General features: G+C 39.7%; 1 protein-coding gene across 1 annotated transcript in view; it reads right to left on the bottom strand.

Annotated features, from left to right (window-relative positions):
• The window catches only part of FCHO2 (FCH and mu domain containing endocytic adaptor 2), a 217,271-nt gene that overhangs the window by 133,704 nt on the left and 63,923 nt on the right, over positions 1-19,644 (bottom strand). Inside the window, exon 7 of the mRNA XM_067568645.1 lies at positions 13,653-13,751. Coding sequence (XP_067424746.1) covers positions 13,653-13,751 — 99 coding nt within the window. The remainder of the gene's footprint in view (positions 1-13,652; positions 13,752-19,644) is intronic.

The raw sequence follows: 19,644 nt of genomic DNA, 5'->3' as shown, positions 1-19,644 counted from the left end.
TTTCAATGCAATAAAAATTATAGGAAAGAATAAAGTTTATTGTTTACACTTAATTATGCTGACCTCCGATTAGTATCTGTAGGAGAAAACCACTAAGACTCCAAAGCTTACTCCAATTATTTTTAACATAGCCCTATAACTCCTAAAAAGCATAACAGTATAATGTTCCAAAGCTTTTTAAGGTTCAGGCAGGGACTTTTAGAGTTTTGCCTAAAATATATGAGTGTAATATCCCAATTACATGTGAAACAAATACAGACTTGAAGTCTGGGGAAGAAAGCTTTCCAATAACCACTGACAATTCCTTTAATTTTTAAAGGCAAGATAATATTTTGTTTCCTAGGTATACACACGTCAAGATTACGCAATTCAACCTTGTTTATCCAAATATAATGGGGGACAATGGATAATTTCAATTTACTGGGAGTTTAGAATTCTCTAAACTTCAGAAAATTTCAGTTTACTGAGAGAAAAAAATTCCATTTAATGTGTAGAAATCAGAGAACATGACCCTGTTTCAGATAACAAGGAGCTTCAGAGAATAGAGGTTTGGATTACAAAGACTGAATTGTATTAAGAAAATAAAGACTAAATATCACTATCAAAGTACTATTTAACAAGACAAAAATTAAAACTATTTTAATAGAAACTTAGCAATATTTATTAATTCCCTCAAATCCCAGACACACTCAAGATCAGCATACTGCAGAGGCAATGACTGGCAACTGGTGGAAACAAAGTTGCTTGTTTCTTCTATGAGTCCCCCATATACAGCATATTGACACTAGCACAATCACTTGCTCACCAGCATATATCAAGGATGTGTAAAATGTAAAAACAGTGTAAAAGCCAATTAGATTGGCACTGAAACAAAATATTTTTCTTAAAAAGAACTATCAAATCATTCTAATGTAATCAAGCATATGCCTGGTCCACTGGTGATATGTGGAGGCGGAGAGGAGAAAGAACTACAGTGATAAAAAAGGATTTCTTACTGTATAGTGAGTGTGATTCTTTGATGAGATAATCAGCGTAGATCCCACTGTAAGTGCACATGTGCCTCATGCAAACAGGAACAGATTTTTTACTTATTAATTTTTTTTAATAACAATGTGCATCAGGGCCACACACAAGCACTATGCCTCCTCCTTATGCTCTCATGAAATGGCATAAAAGGAGCAATGGCCATGGCTCACACAATTTCCTTGTAATTCAAAGCCATAGTAGCTGAGGACTCCAAAAAGCAAGGCTGGAGGACAGGTCTTGGGATTCACACTGATACCACGAAGAACCACAGTTTCTGTAGGATAAGGAGGTGTTCTCTCTTCTTTGATTATGTGTCTGTAGGTGAATGGCAAGCAGTATTTCCTCAGGATGGAGAGGATGAGGAGTTTTAGTTGCATCAGTTGAACACTGATTCAAGTGCTACTCTCCCAAACTTGGCATTTGATCAAGCCACTATGTTCAATTCACAGTGCGTTAGTCCACATCATGATCTTACAAATCTAAAGCTATCAGCTATTCCTGAAGCAGTTAGAGGATGCTAGTTTTGCTTTTGTGGAGTAAATCTTGATGTTTGGTGGGAGAGGTACACTAGTCAACTAGAAACACAGCAAGATGCATTGTGTTATCCATTTCAATGTTCTCTGTGAAGAGATAGTTGGATGTTCTAAAGGTCAAGCCATGTCTATCAACAATTGGGGCGACAGCCTGAATGGTTTGGTCCTGTCAGTATAATAAAGGAAAATCTTTGTAACATCTAGTGTGAGCAATTTTGTTTCTCCTGTTGCCAACTGTGATTTTGGGAAGACGACAGGTTTATGTGAAAATCTGAGAAAACATTAGGAATTAACTTTGAGTGAGGACTGAATACTACCTTGTCCCGATGGAATGTCATATAAAGGATGATGAGTGCCCGAAGCTCACTCATCCTCCAGCCTGAAGCAATGGCCACCAGGAAATCAGTACTTTACAGTGAGGTGGTATAAGGAATATTCAGGGGCAGATTCAAACAAAGGCTCCATGAGCCGCAGAAGGACCAAACTGAGGTCCCAGACATAAGCAAGTTCTCCAACTGGTGGGTAAGTATGCAGCAACCCTTTGAGAAACTTTGAGATGGTAGGGTGGGAAGCCTAAATACAAGGCAAAGCTGCTTAAAGCTGAACAACAGGCCAGCCTGTTTCAAATGGAGCAAGTAGTCAAGGATCAAGACTGTGCTCGGCCATCCACACTGAGAACCAATTCCATTTAGAGGATTAAGTCCTTCTGGTAGATGTTTTCCTGCTTTGAATTACAATTTCCTGGACCTGGAGGGAGCAGCCTATCCATAATATTTAACCAGCCAACATTCATGCCATCTAGTGCAGTAATTCCCTGTCTGGATGGGGTACCTGGTCATGATGCTGTGAGATCAAGTACAGATGAACTGGAAGCTGAATCGGAGACTGAACTGACATCTGTATTGGGTCTGTCAGCCATTGGCCAGTATGAAACTATGAGAATGACCATGGCTTTGCGTCTCTTTGTTTTGGAGACTACCATAGAATCAGGGGAAACTGGTAGAAAAGCATACAGTAGGCTTCTGAATCACTGTGGGACTAAGGCATCTGGTAATGATCCTAGATGCAGGTCTCCACTGGAGCTGTAGTTCTGATACTCGGAATTGCCCTTGGTGGCGAACAAGTCTATTTTGGGGAATGCCCTATGATAGAATACAAGTCTTATTTGACTGGTGGAAGGACTACCCATGACTGGTCACTGATTGACTGCCTGCTCAGAAAATCCAGTAGCCTGGTGCTGACTATTGGAAGGTGAAGGGCCATCAGGGTCAGCCATTCTAATGGCACCAAGTGCAGAATTTGATAGCTTCTAGGCACAGTGTCAAGGAGCAGGCTCCCCCTTGTTTGCTTACATAACACATATCTTAACAGACAACACAAAGCTTTCACTATGGAGTTTCAGAGGACAGGCACAAACATTATAAAGACAAGTCTGATGGCTTGTAGCTGCATACCATACAGGACATGTCCATAATGCATATCTTTGTTGGGATGGGGACTGAAAATCTCACATTTGTGGGATCCAACTATCTGCCTGTCCTCAAACTCCATAGTGCAAATCTTCACAGACAACATAAGTCAGTTCTGAAGTGACACAATGTGGCACTGACATCTTCCTGTCTAATTAACGTCAGGTAGGAGGAATAGATTAGCTTTGGCTCAGGATGGAGGATCTCACAGATTAAGTCTGGCAAGTAGCATCACATACATGCATGCCGGCATGTGGTCTATCACAGCAAGGCAAGTCCATAACATTATAGCTGGCTTTTTGTTGGAGGCCTAGAATGGCCTGATTTTCTTCATCACTGATGAGATTGCTTGACTACTGTCTGAGATCTAAGCCTCAGCAGCCTGACTGCTTTTTACATTTGGCAGAGACCAACAGATTGCTGAGTAACCTTGTGGTATCTTAGTTTCTACACACAGCAAATAATAACTAATGGGGGTTTGGCACAATACAGCATATAGCTTGTTAGTTTTGAGTTGCACGTAGATAAAGATGAACAAGGACAAGCGTTTATACCTTTTATGTTAAGGGAAATGTTTTCCACCATCTGAGGTGAGTTTTCCCACCACTTCTCCCACTATCAGATGTTGTTTTGCTCCAATTTATCATGGTGAGAACATGAATGTTAGTTATTACTAACAATGAAGGCTAGAGAAAGCGAAGGACATGAAAATATCACCTAAGATAAGTGAATGAATGGATGTTTTGTAAAAAAGGGTATAAAAAGCCACCACCCAGACAAAAGAGCGCGCTTCATCGCCATCTGATTCCACAGGAATTGCTGCTGGCCTGATCATCTGATGGGGCTCCTAAAGACAGCCATTCCTGTATACAGTCGCTGGAATGAACACATAAATCCTTGAGTTCAGTGAGTATGGATATATCGTAGTTAATTTTTGGCTTTGTATTGAACTATCTAAGAAATCCTTGCATGTTAAACCTTACTGATCTGCAAATCGGACATACTGTCTCTCACTGGTAACTTACACTGATCATAGCAAGTGCCCTGCAACAGTTTTGATGTTAACTGAAGTATTAGTGTCTGCAAGTGGAATCTGTCCCCAGGCACATACATTTTTTTTTTTTAAATCTGGAGTCGATCACAGATCCTATGAACTCTACTACCATCTGCAATGGGACAAGTGATATTTTATAGTTCCCCAGGAGGCCCAAATGGGTAAGCAAGGATAAAGTGCACTCCATGCTCTCTGCTGTCTCCTGCTATGATAAGCCTTTATTCAGCCAGTTGTCTTAGTACAGTAGACATGAATGCTTTACTTTCACAGGTGGGCCTCTACCACTGCTAGGCATTTTGTGAAGATTCTTGGTGCTGTTACTGCCATTTGGACTGTCAACTTGTATTAATAATGACTGGTCCCACCAGCTACCTCAAGTACATCCTGTGGACCGTATATGTCACATGGAAGTACGAGTCATGGAAATACAAGTCTTGAAAGTCAAGAGCCACAAACCAGGTCTGAGGCTGAAAAGATGGAATGATGGAGGCAAGAGTTGTTATGCTGAATCTGAGGTGGCATATGTACTTGTTCATCTTCCACAGGTCAAGGATAGGAAAGGACCCCCTTTCTTCTACTGGAGCTATTATTTGTAAGGCTTCCTTTAGTGGGTTGGTGTATAAATCCCCTGTAATCTCAGGGCGGCCCTTCAAAGTGGTTTGGTGTTTGTTTGATTTTTAAAAAAAGAGTGGAACACTGTTCTCTTACTGAAGAGCTCCATCCCCTTGAATGAGGTCTGATAGTGTCTAAGACTTCTCTTGGTATTCCAGATGCTAAAAGCAACGAGACCTGCCATGGCCATGGACTTTGTGGCCAGGTCAGAGAAATCCATGACTGTCTATAGGGTTTCTCTGACAACTATTTAACCTCTTCATTTTTTCCTAGTATTCTGTGGTACTTTTGCCAGGAAAAAAGTTCCCGTCTCCTATAATCACCAAATATAATTTCCTGACAACAGCTGATTATTTGCCATAAGACATTGCAGTGAGGTGGACAAATGGACTCTGCGCCTGAGCTAGTCTAGCTTTTTTGAGGTCTTTGTCCTTGGACATTCCTTTAATCAACTTCAACTTCTTCTGCACTGCTGCAACTGACAACGATCCTGGATTCATGTGGGAGCAGAAGTGTTTGAAGTTTTTCAGGGTTGCTTGATTACATTTCTTCACCACTTTCGACATAGGCTGGAGGGTGGTTTGCCAGTGCTCCTTTGCCTGGCTCTAGTATGTCCTCCTTAATGGAGAGAAGCAATCTTGGCTGAAGCTTATGCGGTCAAAAATGTCAAAGAGTTTATGTAGTTTCTCTTGTATAATCATTATTTTGAGATCTACTGTCTCCATGATGTGAGGCAAAAGATCCTAAAGGCTATCAAGTCATCAGCCATTGGGGCAGGGGCCAACGTGATTGCCTTGTCCTGTGACAAGGACTACTCATTCAAAGGAGACTGAGGTTGTTGTGGTTTTTGCATTGCTCCCCTTACTAGGCACTGCCATGTGGTCTCTGGGTCAGTGGTCTGGGTAGTGATGTTGCCCAAGGAGCTGAATTGCTTCTTTCTGAATCCACAGGAAGGTGACCTACTGTGGGATACTGGAGATAAAGGTTCCCAAAAGGTCTCCCAGGGCCAGGGTGGCATGGAGTATGGATACTGGACTAGTGATGACTGGTCAACCCAGTGCCACTCACGTATCTGTTGTGGTGGTGCCTTGCATGAGATACAGACTCTAGGACAGCTCTCAGAACATACAGGCAAGTCATACCTGTTTAACGCTGGAGAGAAGTCTTAGTTTGATGACTGTGATGAACAAAACACTCTTTGAAATAGGATCACCTTCCCAGGAAGGGATCTCAACTGTTCCATAAGGATGCATCTTAATCCTGTAATCAGCCCTGGGTATCTTTGTTGGTGCCTGTGCCAGTGTCACTGCTGGTTTACCTAGTACCACTCCCTTAAAGGAGGATAGACATCTTGTCCTCAGAAGGAGTGATGTCTGTTCTTGTCTTCTTCGGGTGGTGTCTAAAGCAGTGTCTGGACTCTGCGTGACTGTGCCTTTCCGTCTTGGCCTTGTTTTGGGGTGCTGGTGCCAGTTCTCATGCCGGTGGCACTGGTGCTGAGGCCCATACCAAATCTGTTGGAACTAGTGCCAAAGAGATGGATGGAGCTAGGGTAGCAGTGGCCAGTGCCAAGGGTTCCCATGCTAAGATGTTTAGTGTTAATTTCTATGGTGTTTTTTTTTCCCTTGCCCTTCTGTCACTGCTGGCCCCCAGGGTGCAGTGTCGGCTCAGAGGGTGTACTAACAGGACGACCCTTTTGATTCTATGTAGGTGGTTATCATCTTTGGGTCGGAGGTGACATGCACTAAATGCTTGAGTAGGTGTAGATTCATCTGTAAGTGCCTTGACTTGTAAGTCCTGAACAAGAAGGATTTCAATACCAAGCTCTGATCAGGATGTGGTTCTGCTCCAGACACAACAGGCATTGTTTATGTCCATTGACCAGGGGAATGAGTCCATCAGAGATGAGACAGAGTTTAAACCCTGAGGGTTTAGAGACCACCGTAGTAGTTACTGTGATGTACTTTGTGTCTGAGGATAGAGGTGGTAAACTGCCTTTTTTCCTTTTTATGAACATCCAAATTAAAGAACATAAAGAATAAGGAGAATGAAGAGATTTTCTTCACCAAAGTAGCCTAGAAAGCGAGTTTGAAATGCAGAGAAAGTAGCAGTAAGACATTTGTCAGGTTCTGTTTCACTGTCATGAGCAATAAGAGAGAACAGAGGGAAGGTTGCAACCATTCTGTCCTTTTTGACCCTGCACAGGAGCACGAGGTAATACAGGTCACATGCACAACCCTGACAGACATTGCTATTAAAAAAATCCAATCTGGTGCACATAAGACACACGTGCATTGTGCACCTACAATGGGATACACAGAGACACATACTTTACACACATGAAACACCAGAAAAGTTAGGGTACATTTGAGGCTTGCAAAATTTTACAGTATTACGGACTATGTATAGTTATTTAGCCAAAAATCCTATTTAGAGATTAGATAAAATATTTATTATATGTATTGAGGTAGGCTCCAATCAGACACAAAGCCCCGTTACGCTCCATGCTGTAAATACACATAGCAAGGAACATTCTGTGCCCCAAGTAGCATCAGCATGTCTCATTTGTTCTATATTTACCATGTCCCCCATCCCAAGGCTCCAAGACAGACATAGACGGGCAGGCAGACAGACACACACACACGTACCTACGTTAAAAGCACACTGAGCTTGCAAAGTCAAGCACTCAAAATATAGGAAAGTCCCAAATTAAAGTTGCTTATGCAACTTTCATTCAAGATCGTTATGTGCATGCTTTATGATACAATCTTTAATTACAGGATCACATACTTTTTTTTCTTTTCTTTTTAAACAAAACAAAACAAAACAAAACAAAACAAAACAGGACTTCTGCTTCATTCAGTGCACCAGATAGATGGTGCTCATTGAAAGAGCAGCTGCACATTGTTTTATCCTCACTGTTCAATGTGTGGCCCCATGTCTTATTAATTGCACACTATTCAAACTCTACTCTACATATAAAATTATTAATTTCCTCCTGGGCTTTGCTATGGTACTCTATGGTATTTGAATGCTTCACTAAACATTAACTGATTAATTTTCACAACACTCCTATGAGGAGCTATTGTTATTCCCATTTTACAGATGGTGAAGTGAGGCTCAGAGATTAAGGAAAAAAGAGTTTACTAATTTTGGGTAGCCAAACGGAGATGTTAAGTACTCTGAAAAATTAGGTGATATGCATTATGTAATACAGCTCGCACTAACTTCAGTTGCAGCTTTGAGTGCTTAGCACTTCTACAGATGAGATTGCTGGGTCTTAAAATGGGCACCCTGAAAATGAGGGACACACAATTAGCTGAATGAATAAAAATATTTTTTTTTAAATAAAAAAATATTTAATTGGATTTTTTATTTAAATGAAACACAAATGTATTTTTAAAAAACAAACCTATTTTAAAATAAACTTTAAATTATGACAAGCTATGTTAAGTCTTAAATTTACTATAACCTATTCAAATATTTTTTTTTAAATGTAAATTGAAATTAATTTAAAAAAATATTAAGCAGTACCTGCTTGCTGCCAAGTTTTAAAGATAGTCAAACCACTGATATAGTGAATGTCATTAACCAAACACCTGGAATCAGGGTTGGCTGAAATTAAAACAGCTTTTGACAGCAGTAGCCTCTTCTACAGGTGAGAAGAGAATAGTTTCTTCATTTCAATTTATTCAACTAGTTCAGTTTGATAATTAGTTTGTTCAAAGTCAAGAAACCAACTGAGAGCTGAAAAAGCAGGAAAGTCTTTTTCCCCTTCCAATCTATGAATAAAAATGAAGTTGTGATAAGATGAGATCTAGCAGTCCTAAAATCTTAAAGGCCATAGTGGCTAGGACCAATTAGTTCTATTCACCCACTGCAGATAATACTTCCTTTGTTTAGTAATTCAGCTAAACACAAAACGAGTTGATGAATTTTGATAAATTTGTTTCCTTACATATCCAGCACATTTAAAGTAGTTTCATTTAACTAATGAAAATTTAACTATTTTTTTAGTGAATGAGGCTGAGAACTTCAGAAAGAAAGGATGATGTCATGGTTAATGCAGCTGAATGTCATCTGGATAACTGGATTCTAACCCTGCCTCTGCCACCAACTTCCTATGCAATGCCGAACAAGCCACAAAAGAAATAGTTTCCACAGGATGCCACCGTGTGTTCATAGTTTTCTGGGAACCCAACCTGAGGCACCTGGGGTTTGATTAAGTGCTGGGTATTCACAAATGCAACTGAGGTTGATGGGAATTCTGTTCAGAACATATAAATTGCTATAAAATGCTATAATTCAGGCCCTGGACTGAACTGGGCACCTAAAATTAGTGAACACTTGACAATTTTGACTTTGAATCTTTGCTCTTCATCTGTAAAGTGGGACTAATTCACATTATCTCACAAGGGTGTAGTTAAGATAAATTCATTAATGTTAGTAAAAAACTAAAATACTACAATGATAGCATCATAGAAAAGCCCATGAAGAAATTAATTATTCTGTATTCAGTGCAGGGTTTGGACAGTGTGCAGTAAATAATGCATAGGGCACACACTGAATGAGGGGGATAAAAAGAAATATTGAATAGCTACTCAGTGAGCAGCATCCATCCTGTGCATCAACTGAGGTAGGGGTTCTTTACAAAAAATAGTATATATTCATGTAATTAAATATTATCATAAAACACAAGGAGGCTGAATTAAGGTTGCATAAACAACCTTAATTCTTGCATTTCCTAACTTTTTGAGTGCTTGATTTGGCAACCTTAATTATTCTTTTAACAGTTTTTTAAAAGTAGTATTTATAGACATTAGACATCTATTACATATTTATTTACATTATATGTTTTGACTATACTCAAGAGCCTCTCAACATACCCATTATCAGCTGGAATGTGTTATTGCAAACAGAACAACAAGGGCTGCTCTTGAGGGATTTGAAGGAGACAAAAGTGACCTTACAGATAGGAGCATTACACGTGCATGGAACTGTGCTGAAGGAGATGTTTATATGAGAAGCTGACAAATGGGAAGAGACTACTGGCATGTTTGGCTGCCTGAGCAGAGACAAATATTACCATAGTACAAGGAAGGAGTGAACATATAGGGAGGGGCAGATTTGTGAAATATAAGCTATAAGAAATGCACATGCCAAAAATTTGGTCATCACAATCTTATTCCTGTAAACACTGTTTCATCCTATTTGTCACCCACTCATTGCATCACTGTTGAAAATAGAGGTTAAATTCTTGAAGTTAGGGATGTTCTCTTGTGTGTGTATTTCAATAAAGCACCTAACACACTTTTCAACAATGTGAAAACGAAATAATACATAATATCACTAACTTCATTCTGGACTATACTGAAACTAAACATCCATTATACTAAAAATCAAAAGAACAAACCACAAATGTTATGGTAGTAATAAATAACCAATAAATAACACATGGAGAGAGGAAAGCACAAAGGAAAGCCATACAGGCCTCATGAGCTAGTAGTGTGCCAGCTTCACACTCTTGTCCTGAGCCTTATGCCTGCACTATTTGGAGCAAGGACTGTCATTCAAGAATTGGACATGTTAACCACTCACAATGCCACAGCATGACACACAGTAACTGAACTGCTTTGACATTTTACACCACTATCTTTCAAAATGGACAATTGACACCAATAAATACCACCACCACGAGAACACTGCACTTATAAGGTATTCCATCTGAAGATATCAGAGTGCTTTACAAGTATGGGTTTTATGTCTATCTTACAAATTGGGAAACAGAGGTGAAGATATCTTCTTAAGGTCTCACAAAGTCAACTGGCAGAATTGAGAATGAAATGCAGGTCTCCAGACTTCTAGTCCCCTACTCTAATCAAAAGACAAATTTGCTTTCTGATATACACACACTCTTGTCCGAAACACAAGAGACAACTGAACTGCATAACTATAAACACTGTGAACCAGCATCTTCTCATAGAGAGAAAAGAAGAACAAGGAATCTCTTAAATATATATGTCAGCAACATTTGTGTAACTTGGAATATGCCTCCATAAAACTGCTCTAAATAGAAGCACATAGCAAGTAAAAAGAAGCAAATATAAAAATATAGCACAACAAAAAGATGCAGAATTAGAACAATAATGACCCAGACGAAATCACCCCGAGAATAATGAGAAAGAGAACTACAACCACCCTGAGGCTAAGTGTGTGAAGAGACTATTATGATCCACTGTATGGAATGCTACTAATTAAGCAAAAGAAGCAAGAGCAAAGAGTTTACATCTGGATCCACTAGTAAATCACTTTATATCCTCTCTACAGTTTCTGTACTGTGACATGTTCTAAACTCGATTAAAATTTTTCAAATACATAAACATGCACAAGCTTATTGCATAACTGATAATTAGAGTTGGTCAACAATTTGAAACTTAAAATTTGGACAAAAAGGAAAAAAATTGTCATGAAAGTTTTCATGAAAAATGTATCCTGTTTTTTATTCAGCTCTACAAATTATGTTTTCCAACACCACTGATATAAAAGCTAACTTTGAAAGTGAATGAAAATTTGGAAGATCAACTATCAAATAAGGCTTTTTTAACTATGGTGGTTTTAACCAGAGTACTGACAATTGTCTGAAAACAGGAATAGATCCTCTTTCTTCCACTTTTCTGAAATTTAAAAGACTGGTTTATTCTCTCCAGAATGACTAAGGTCATAACCAGTAGACTCTCAGTAGTCCATTCCTGTATCACTTCATTAATACCTGGCACACCCAATTAGACAAAGTATTTTAAAAAGTCCTTAAAATGGAGAGTATGGAAGTCTAGAGGTGGAAATATACCAATTAAGTAAAGAAGAAATCAATTCTGAACACCAAAAGTTTATTCATAGTAAGTTGCAGAACTTATCCAGAATAGATACTGAAAGAGAAGCCTTTTCAATGTTCTTAAAAACAGGTAGATAACTGCCCACCCAAGATATTAGAAGAACGACCCCATTTGCCTGAGTGTATCAATCATTTAACATTTGAGATTTTCACGCCTCAAATACACTTACCATCCTGAATTCTGAACTTCTACACAAGGTTGTAACTTTAGATATTATCTTTCTGCTAAAACTCCTCTGGCCTAGGTATACTACGGGAAACAATGGGACTACAGCTCAGACCACTTTGCAAAGGTACTATCATCATATTCAGATTCATCCTTATCTACCTATAATCCTACTTCTGTATCAACCAAAGCTGTATTCTTTACAGAGCCTTCCAAATATGAATCTGATTAAAAATATTAGAATTTAGAAGTCATAAGGGAGAACAGCAACTTACGGAAACTTGATTAAAACTGTGATTATGGGTAATGAGGTACATTTATTTTAAGATGCTATTTTGTGTTTTAAATTTATCATATTTATTCTCAGTCTAAAAGTAAGGTTTGGTTGCAGAGTTTGTTAAAATTCTATTTTTTTTTTTTAGTTTTTTTTAGTTTTTAAAATATAGATTATATTTTGTTTTTATCAATATTGAATTGTTTAAAAAACAATTGAAATATTAGCATGTATATACTTTTGGATAAGAAATGAGTACTTTGCCAGATTGAAGAATATTGGTTGAAAGGAATACATTATTAATTAAATGTGTATACATACTGCCTTTAAATAATCCTGAACAATGCATCATTTCCCTCATGGCTCAAAGTTCACACCAAGTACAGCTATCTGTCACACATACATATTAACTATAAGCACATAAGGAATGTACTTCAATTTATAAAAAATATATGATGACACAAATAAATGCAATCAGTGGGCCAAAGTTAGAAGGGATTTAAACAATGCTGTAAATTACACTCAGTAAGTGGGTGTAATTTACATACTAAGAGGATGGAAGCACAAGGCTGTAGAACATTGATTCTCCTTACTTTCTCCATCTGGGCTGCGTAAGGGGAGGGCAGAGAGCAGCAGTTCCTGATGCTCGCCTCACAGCACAGCTCAGGTGGGGAAAGTGACCTGGATGCAGGGAGCCCTGAAGTTGCTCCTCACATGGAGGAGCAAAGTTTGAGGGGGGAGTGAGCAGCAATACTAGCCACTTTGTGCATGCAGGTCAGTTTCCCCAGGTGGGCTCAGGAGGGAGGGTGCAAGGGTTGGGGTGAAGAGGGGTGCCCACAAGGGCCATGGGTGAAGGGAGGCTGACCCTGGGGGTCGGGGCAATGGGGAGGCACCCCTGGGGATCACACTTAGAGGCCTGCTGTGTGAAAGGGATCACCAATACAAAAAGTTTAAGAACCACTGCTGTAGTAGAAAAAGCAAACAGAAGGGTGTATATAGAAGAATAAGATAGATAAAAGACTGAGTTAACCACACACCCTATCTTACATTTTTATAACCTCCTATTTGTTGCTTTTCCTGCTAGAACCTTACTCACCCCATTCAAAGGATAATTTACACTACTTGGTGACATATACCTTACACCACCATTTATACTACCTATTAATTTGGACCAGAGTATTTACTGTAATGTGCAATCACTCAAGAATAAAGCCACATAAACATATGCAAAACAGAATGCAACATAAAGACTATGATTTTACATGCTCAAAAGTCATAAAATTCAAAGTTACCTGGTTACATTGCTCCTACATATTAAGATAGATGTGTCTACACAACTTGCAGTAATAAAAAGTGCTACAAAGGCAAAAAGAGTGATGCATTATAATAGTTGTAGCATCTATATGTTTGAATTTCACAGCTTGTATTGCCATAAAGTTAACCATAAGATTACATTAAAAAATTTTTGCTGGCACATCTCTCCTTTTTCTAGTGGAAAACAAGTTTAAGTTGATGTCAGACTATGCAATCACTGCAGAAACAGTAAGTGATACGACTTTTCATAAACTCAAACAAATCTAACAAATTTTATAGTTAGATTAATACGAAGATCAATTTAAATAAACTCACCTGGCCTATTTGTAAATGAATTTCTTTTACAGTATTTGACAATGATTCAATAATCTCTTTCATGTGAAGAAGATGCATTTCTTCAATGTCTTGAAATTTCTGTGTAGTAAATATAAGCAATTAGAGTCATGATGAAAACAGTTAATAAAGTTAAAATAATTAGTGAATTAAGATGTTAAGATTGAAATATTAGATATATTGGGCAAGAAAAATAATCACCAACACACAAATTGCTTTCCAGTTCTGAACCACAATTATTAAGACGCCTATAAGAAAAAGAAAAGCATTTTTGGATACACTAAAGCCATATATGTAGTATACTTACAAAGATACTCTACGCTATCACAATGAATCATTCAATCATTTGGTATTTAAAAAATAATACACATTCTATTAAACTTGAAGATAAATTACTGTAGTAAGACAACTAACTTCTAGTGGCTCTGAGTACAATTTTGAAAAGCTTGCATACAACAAGACACACTTAGTTTGCAAGCACAATTACTGAAACTGGACATACTGTAACCTTGTGAACATCTGTGGAGACAAACAGAAAGTTAACTGGTTCAACACTCACCAAAAGAGCCATTCACTTGACTTGGACTTCAACAAGCACTGCTCTCCAATCTCCAATGCTGAGTTCCCTCTCTCCAGCCATCATTAGGTCTCTTTTAGCATTGCCCATCAGTCCTGCCTTCTCCACCCATTCCCTGTTAGCCTTTTCATCAGCATTTATTTCTCATTTTCTCTCAGCCCTCTCCACCTTGCCCTCTCTTTCCTATCTTCCACTGAGATGGTTGTTGAGTCTCTCCATGCTTCTCTCTCCTCCACCCTGGATTCTTTTGCCCCGCTCTCCCACAGCAACACCTGCTCTGCCAAACCCCAGCCCTGGTTCACCCCCGGTATATGCTTCCTCTGCTCCTGCTCTCACATTGCAAAGCATCTCTGGTGAAAATCCCATGACCAGGCTGACTTCCTCCACTACAATTTTTTTCTCTCCTCTATCAGTTCTGCCTTCTTTCCAGTGAAAGGAGAGGTTATTCCCCTTGTGCAGTAACTAGAGCTCTTCAAGATATGGGTCTCTAAATGCACCTTTGATAGGAGATTTTTGGTAGCAGTTCCTGTTCAGCTCGCACATGTGCTTTAGTCCTCCTTATGATCTGTACAGAAGATATATATAAAGAATTGCTTGACAGACAAGACTTCAAGCAGAGGGGAAGAGGGCAGGTAGCGGAGACTCAGAGGGACATACATTTCAAAGAATTCCAGTTACTGTCCAAGGAGAGTAACCTTTCCTTCTTCAAAAGTGTCCCTATGGGTGCTTCACTGCAGATGACTCATGAGCAGTAACCCATGATGGAGGTGGGAGCTTCTAAGTCAGATCTAATACTGAAAACAAGACTGCACGGGCAATAGAAGCATCTGTTCTAGAAGTGTGAAATTTTTACTGCTATGTAATAGTTTTTCTCCATCTGTTTGCAAGTGGGCATTGCAGTGGTCAGAATGTGTTAGACAGTTTTGGTGAGATCCAGTATCATTCACTAGTAAAGCCACCCAGACAGAAGCTGTAAGTAAAATGTCTAAAAGCTTATGTCGGGACTCTGGACCTCTTGTAGTGGAATCAGCTCCTGAAACTGCTTAAAATAATCTGCGAGAGAAGGTATAGGTGGCATTATGGCCTCATCTAGTGAGAATGATGAAATATTAGTTTGCAGGGTGACTGCCCTGTCCACTGTAGCTTCCTGGTCTTCTCCTGAGGCTGTTGAGGAGGGAGTGATGAGATAGAGGAGTGACTCCCTCCATGGTCCCCTCAGGAGGAACTGGGAGCCTTTCAGAATTGCTGGAAGTAAACAGCCCACAGATCCAAGTATGGCCTCTGAGGTGGATAGTAAGGCAAAGGATATGGCATCCAACCCTGGTCATGTTAGTAAGGAGGGGTATGGGACTGTCTGTCCCGAGATGTCCCTCTCATGATAGACAGATGGAGGAATGTCTCTTGTAGAATAGACAGGATTCCTGTACAGCAATCTGGGCATCTGAGGAATCATCCTTGACTGTCCAATGCTGGAGCAGATGCCTGAGGTTAATGCAACTGCCTGTCTGATACAGTTGGTACTGAAGAGCTAGGATATACTAGTGAAAGATATGGTCTTGGTGACCCAATAGATCACTGACAATTGCTTTGTACCTATTAACAAGGGGGATTCCAGCTCATCTGACATAATTAAGTTTCTAGAATATCTAAGTTCTTGTGGTACCAGGTGTAAGTGAGTTGAAATCAGTCAAGAGTCTGCAGTAATCAGTGTCACTACCAAGGGAACGGCCTGCTTTGGTGATCCCATCTTGGAAGATGGGGCAGGTACCAAAAGCACTGACTGTTGAGACTCCAGAAACCAATGAAGTAGACAGTCACTATTGTACAGGCGCAGATATCTGGGATACTCTTTCAGATACAGACTCCAAGGAATGTGAAGATGGAGCAGGCTTCTGTGAAATAGAGTGTTTGGAGTCTCTGCTAGGTTTATCATGCTTCAGTGATATCCGGGTTGGTTTCAGTACTGAGGCATGACTGGTACCACAGTGTTTTGAGGAACTGGAAGCATTCAAAGAGCTCCCAGTACCAAGGCAGCTTAGAGCCTCCATGGAACATCCCTGGGACCTGAGGTCTCTGGAGCTCATGATTGCTGAAGTGACCTGGCTCCTTCTGAAAGTTTTCTACTAAGAGAACTAGAACTTATTTTCTTCAGAGCCTAGTCTCTATGTCCTCATGCTGTTCTTTGTTGAGGATCTTGGTGACTGAGAAGCAGAGATTAACGGGGCATTAAGAGAATTCGGAGGCCAATGTATAGAAGGGTTCCCTGTATCCAGATCCGGGGCTGGTTGCAGAATTTCCTCCATCAGAAACCTAAACTTGGTTTCTTTGTTCTTCCTTGATCTGCTTTAAAAAAAAAGATGCCAATCTTGCACATTGCAGGTATGTGAGTGTCTCGCATATAGTGAAGGCACTGCGAGTGTTCATCACTAACCAGACTCCTGGAAGCAAAGGCAACATTTGAATCTTGGGGATCCCAGCATACCAGGGCAAGAACTCCCAAGGAGTTCCCTTTCGGGGAGAACGGGGTCGTAATCACATGAATAATGCCTCTAAAATAACCACCAGATTAAATAAACTACTACAATTAATCAAAATAAATTAACTAACGTAGTTATAAACAAAAACAGTAATGTTAAGCACGATGCAGGCATGTTAGATGCACAGAGCAACTGAAAAGGAACTGAGGCCTGTTTGCCTGTGCAGATCTATGTATCCTCAGTACAGGGCACGATGAGGACTGGCGTGCATGAACAGGCTGAACAGGCACTGCTACCTAAAATCTCCGATCAAAGGTATATGGGTGCATGCACACCTAAAATGGAACACCCACAGGGATATTACAGGAAGAACTGCTTCTTCATTGAATTCTTTATTGAATACCATACCCACAATGAAAGCTGCATTTTTGCCATCTTTGACTCCTCCTCAAACCCGCACTTACCTCCTCCTGCCTCCAATTCTCTATCTGCACGGGATCTTGACAATTTCTTCTGAGACAAAGTATGACGTGACTTTCCCCCTCCCTTCAACTTGTCCTCCCTTCCCCACTTTGCCTCCTACAACTCTTACCATCTTCCCTGTCACAGAGGAAAATTTCTCACCTGATCTTCTCTAATCCCTCCATTTGCCCCAGTGACCCCATCCTATCTCCCTCAAACTTATTCTCATCCCTTCCCTTACCCTCTGACTCTACTCTGGCTCCTTCCCCTCACAATTCAAACATGTTTTAGTCTCTATCATCTTAAATAATCCCACCCTTGTCCCCACTTGCCTCTCCAACTACTGCCCCTTTTCCCTTTCATCTCTAAGATCACTGAATGTATTGTTCACAATCACTATCTGGCGTTCCTCTCCTTCAGTTCCAACAGGACCCTCTTCAATCTAGCTTCCACCACTTGTATTCAACTGAAACCAGTTTAGTCAGAATCTCTAATGACCTCTTCCTCACTAAAGCTCAGAACCAGTACTCTATTTCTCATCCTCCCTGACCTGTTGACCACTTTTAACACAGTCAATCATCATCTTTTATTTAATCTTGTCTTCCCTTGGCTTCCGTGCCTCTATCCTCTCCTAGTTTTTCTCTTACCCCTCTAATCACTCCAACAGCATGTCCTTTGGAGTATCCTCCTCATTCGCCTTCCAACTTGCTGTTTCCACAGAGTTCTGTCTTTGGGTCCTCTTCTCTTCCCCCTCTACACTTCATTACTAGGTAATCTCATCCACAAACAAATTCAATTACCATATATATATATCCTAACAACTCACAGATCTACCTCTCTACTCCAGACCTATCTCCTGTCCAAACTAAAACCTCAGCTTGTCTCTCCAACAACTCCTCATGGATATTTATGCATCAGCTCAAGATCAATAGGCTAAAACAGATCTTTTAATCTCATCCCCACCACACCCACCTCGCTATGTCCTCTCTTGATCACTGACAACACCACTATCCTGCCTGTCACTCAGGCCTGTAACCTGGGCATCATCTTCAACTTGGACCTCTCCCTAGGTCTTCACATGTAGGCTGTATCTAAACCTTACTCATTCTTTTTGCATAACAACTCTAAAATACCACCTTTCCTATCCAGATTGTGTCCAGGCTCTCATCTTGAGTCTTGATTATTACAAAATCCTTTTCTCTGGCTTTGACAAATGCAATCTTGCCATACTCATATCTATTCAGAATGCTACTGTGCAGATCATTTTCCTAGCCCAATGCTGTGATGATCTCACTCCTTTCTTAGCATTCCCCTACTGCCTCCCCCTTCACTATCACATTGAACAAACTATGTGTCTTCAATTTCATGGCTCTTCATGACCTATCCCGACTGTATCTATCACCTCTCTTCACTACTGAGATGTTGACTCTCACCTCTGATCAGGTCATGGTGCCAGCCTCCACTGCCCACTTGTTAATTTTCAAACAAACATCTTCATGCTTTTTCCCCTGGTGCCTCTCACTATTGGGGAAGCTCCCCATAAACATTATCTTCCTTCAAAACCCTCCTTAAAACTCTTGTTCCTCAACATCTACACAAAACTTGACAACAACTAGGCTGCCATTATGCTGAGACCATGACTATCATGCAGACTGTCATTCTTAGCTTGTATTTCCTCATCTGTCTTTATTCACCTGTTGTCCCTTGTCTTATTCTTAGATTGTAAACTCTCTGAGGCAGGGACAATCATTTTTTTTATTCTGTGTTTGTACAGCACCTAGCACAATGGGATCCCGGTCTCTGACTATGGCTTTTGGGCACTACAATAATAAAAATAAAAATTAACAACTGGCTATTTGTGCCACATATACCCTATTTGTTAAACCTAGCAATCACTGTTCTTGTATGTGCAAAACAGACAATTGCATAGAATATCTTTGGGGCCTGAGTTTCTGAAATTCAGGCCCTTTATTTTAACATCTTTAAAGATATATACATTTGTTTAAACTGATCTTATTAAGTGCATCCTATTGAAATTTGAGAATTCAAATATGACACCTTTCAAACTATTTGTGAACTCTGAAATGAATCGTTAACATATATTCCAATCCTCTAGTCAGAGGCAGTCTGAAAGAGTTACCTTCCATCATTACTCCCAATGTTTCTTATGACATTAGAGTAGGTGAAAACTAAAATGGTGAAGTTCGGGAAGCAAAGGTTCACACTTAATAAGAAATAGTATTTGTTTTGCTAGTAAATACAGGAAATGTTTTGCTAGTAAACAGAGGAAACAAGATGTTCACACTCTTCCAATAATTTAGTGTAAACAACTTTAACCCTAAACCTGATCAACAAAAAGTAACGGGAAGGTATGATTTAACAGTCTTTTTCTATTCTTATTTAAGAAACAGGTCTACTAAATCTTTCAGACATCTTGCCAAAATGGGTAAGTGATGAA

Source organism: Emydura macquarii, unplaced genomic scaffold (genome assembly GCF_026122565.2).
Source record: "Emydura macquarii macquarii isolate MOO-44397 ecotype Brisbane River unplaced genomic scaffold, CSIRO-AGI_Emac_v2 contig_2897, whole genome shotgun sequence".
Lineage (NCBI taxonomy): Eukaryota > Metazoa > Chordata > Testudines > Chelidae > Emydura > Emydura macquarii.
This window is presented reverse-complemented; position numbering and strand designations above follow the sequence as displayed.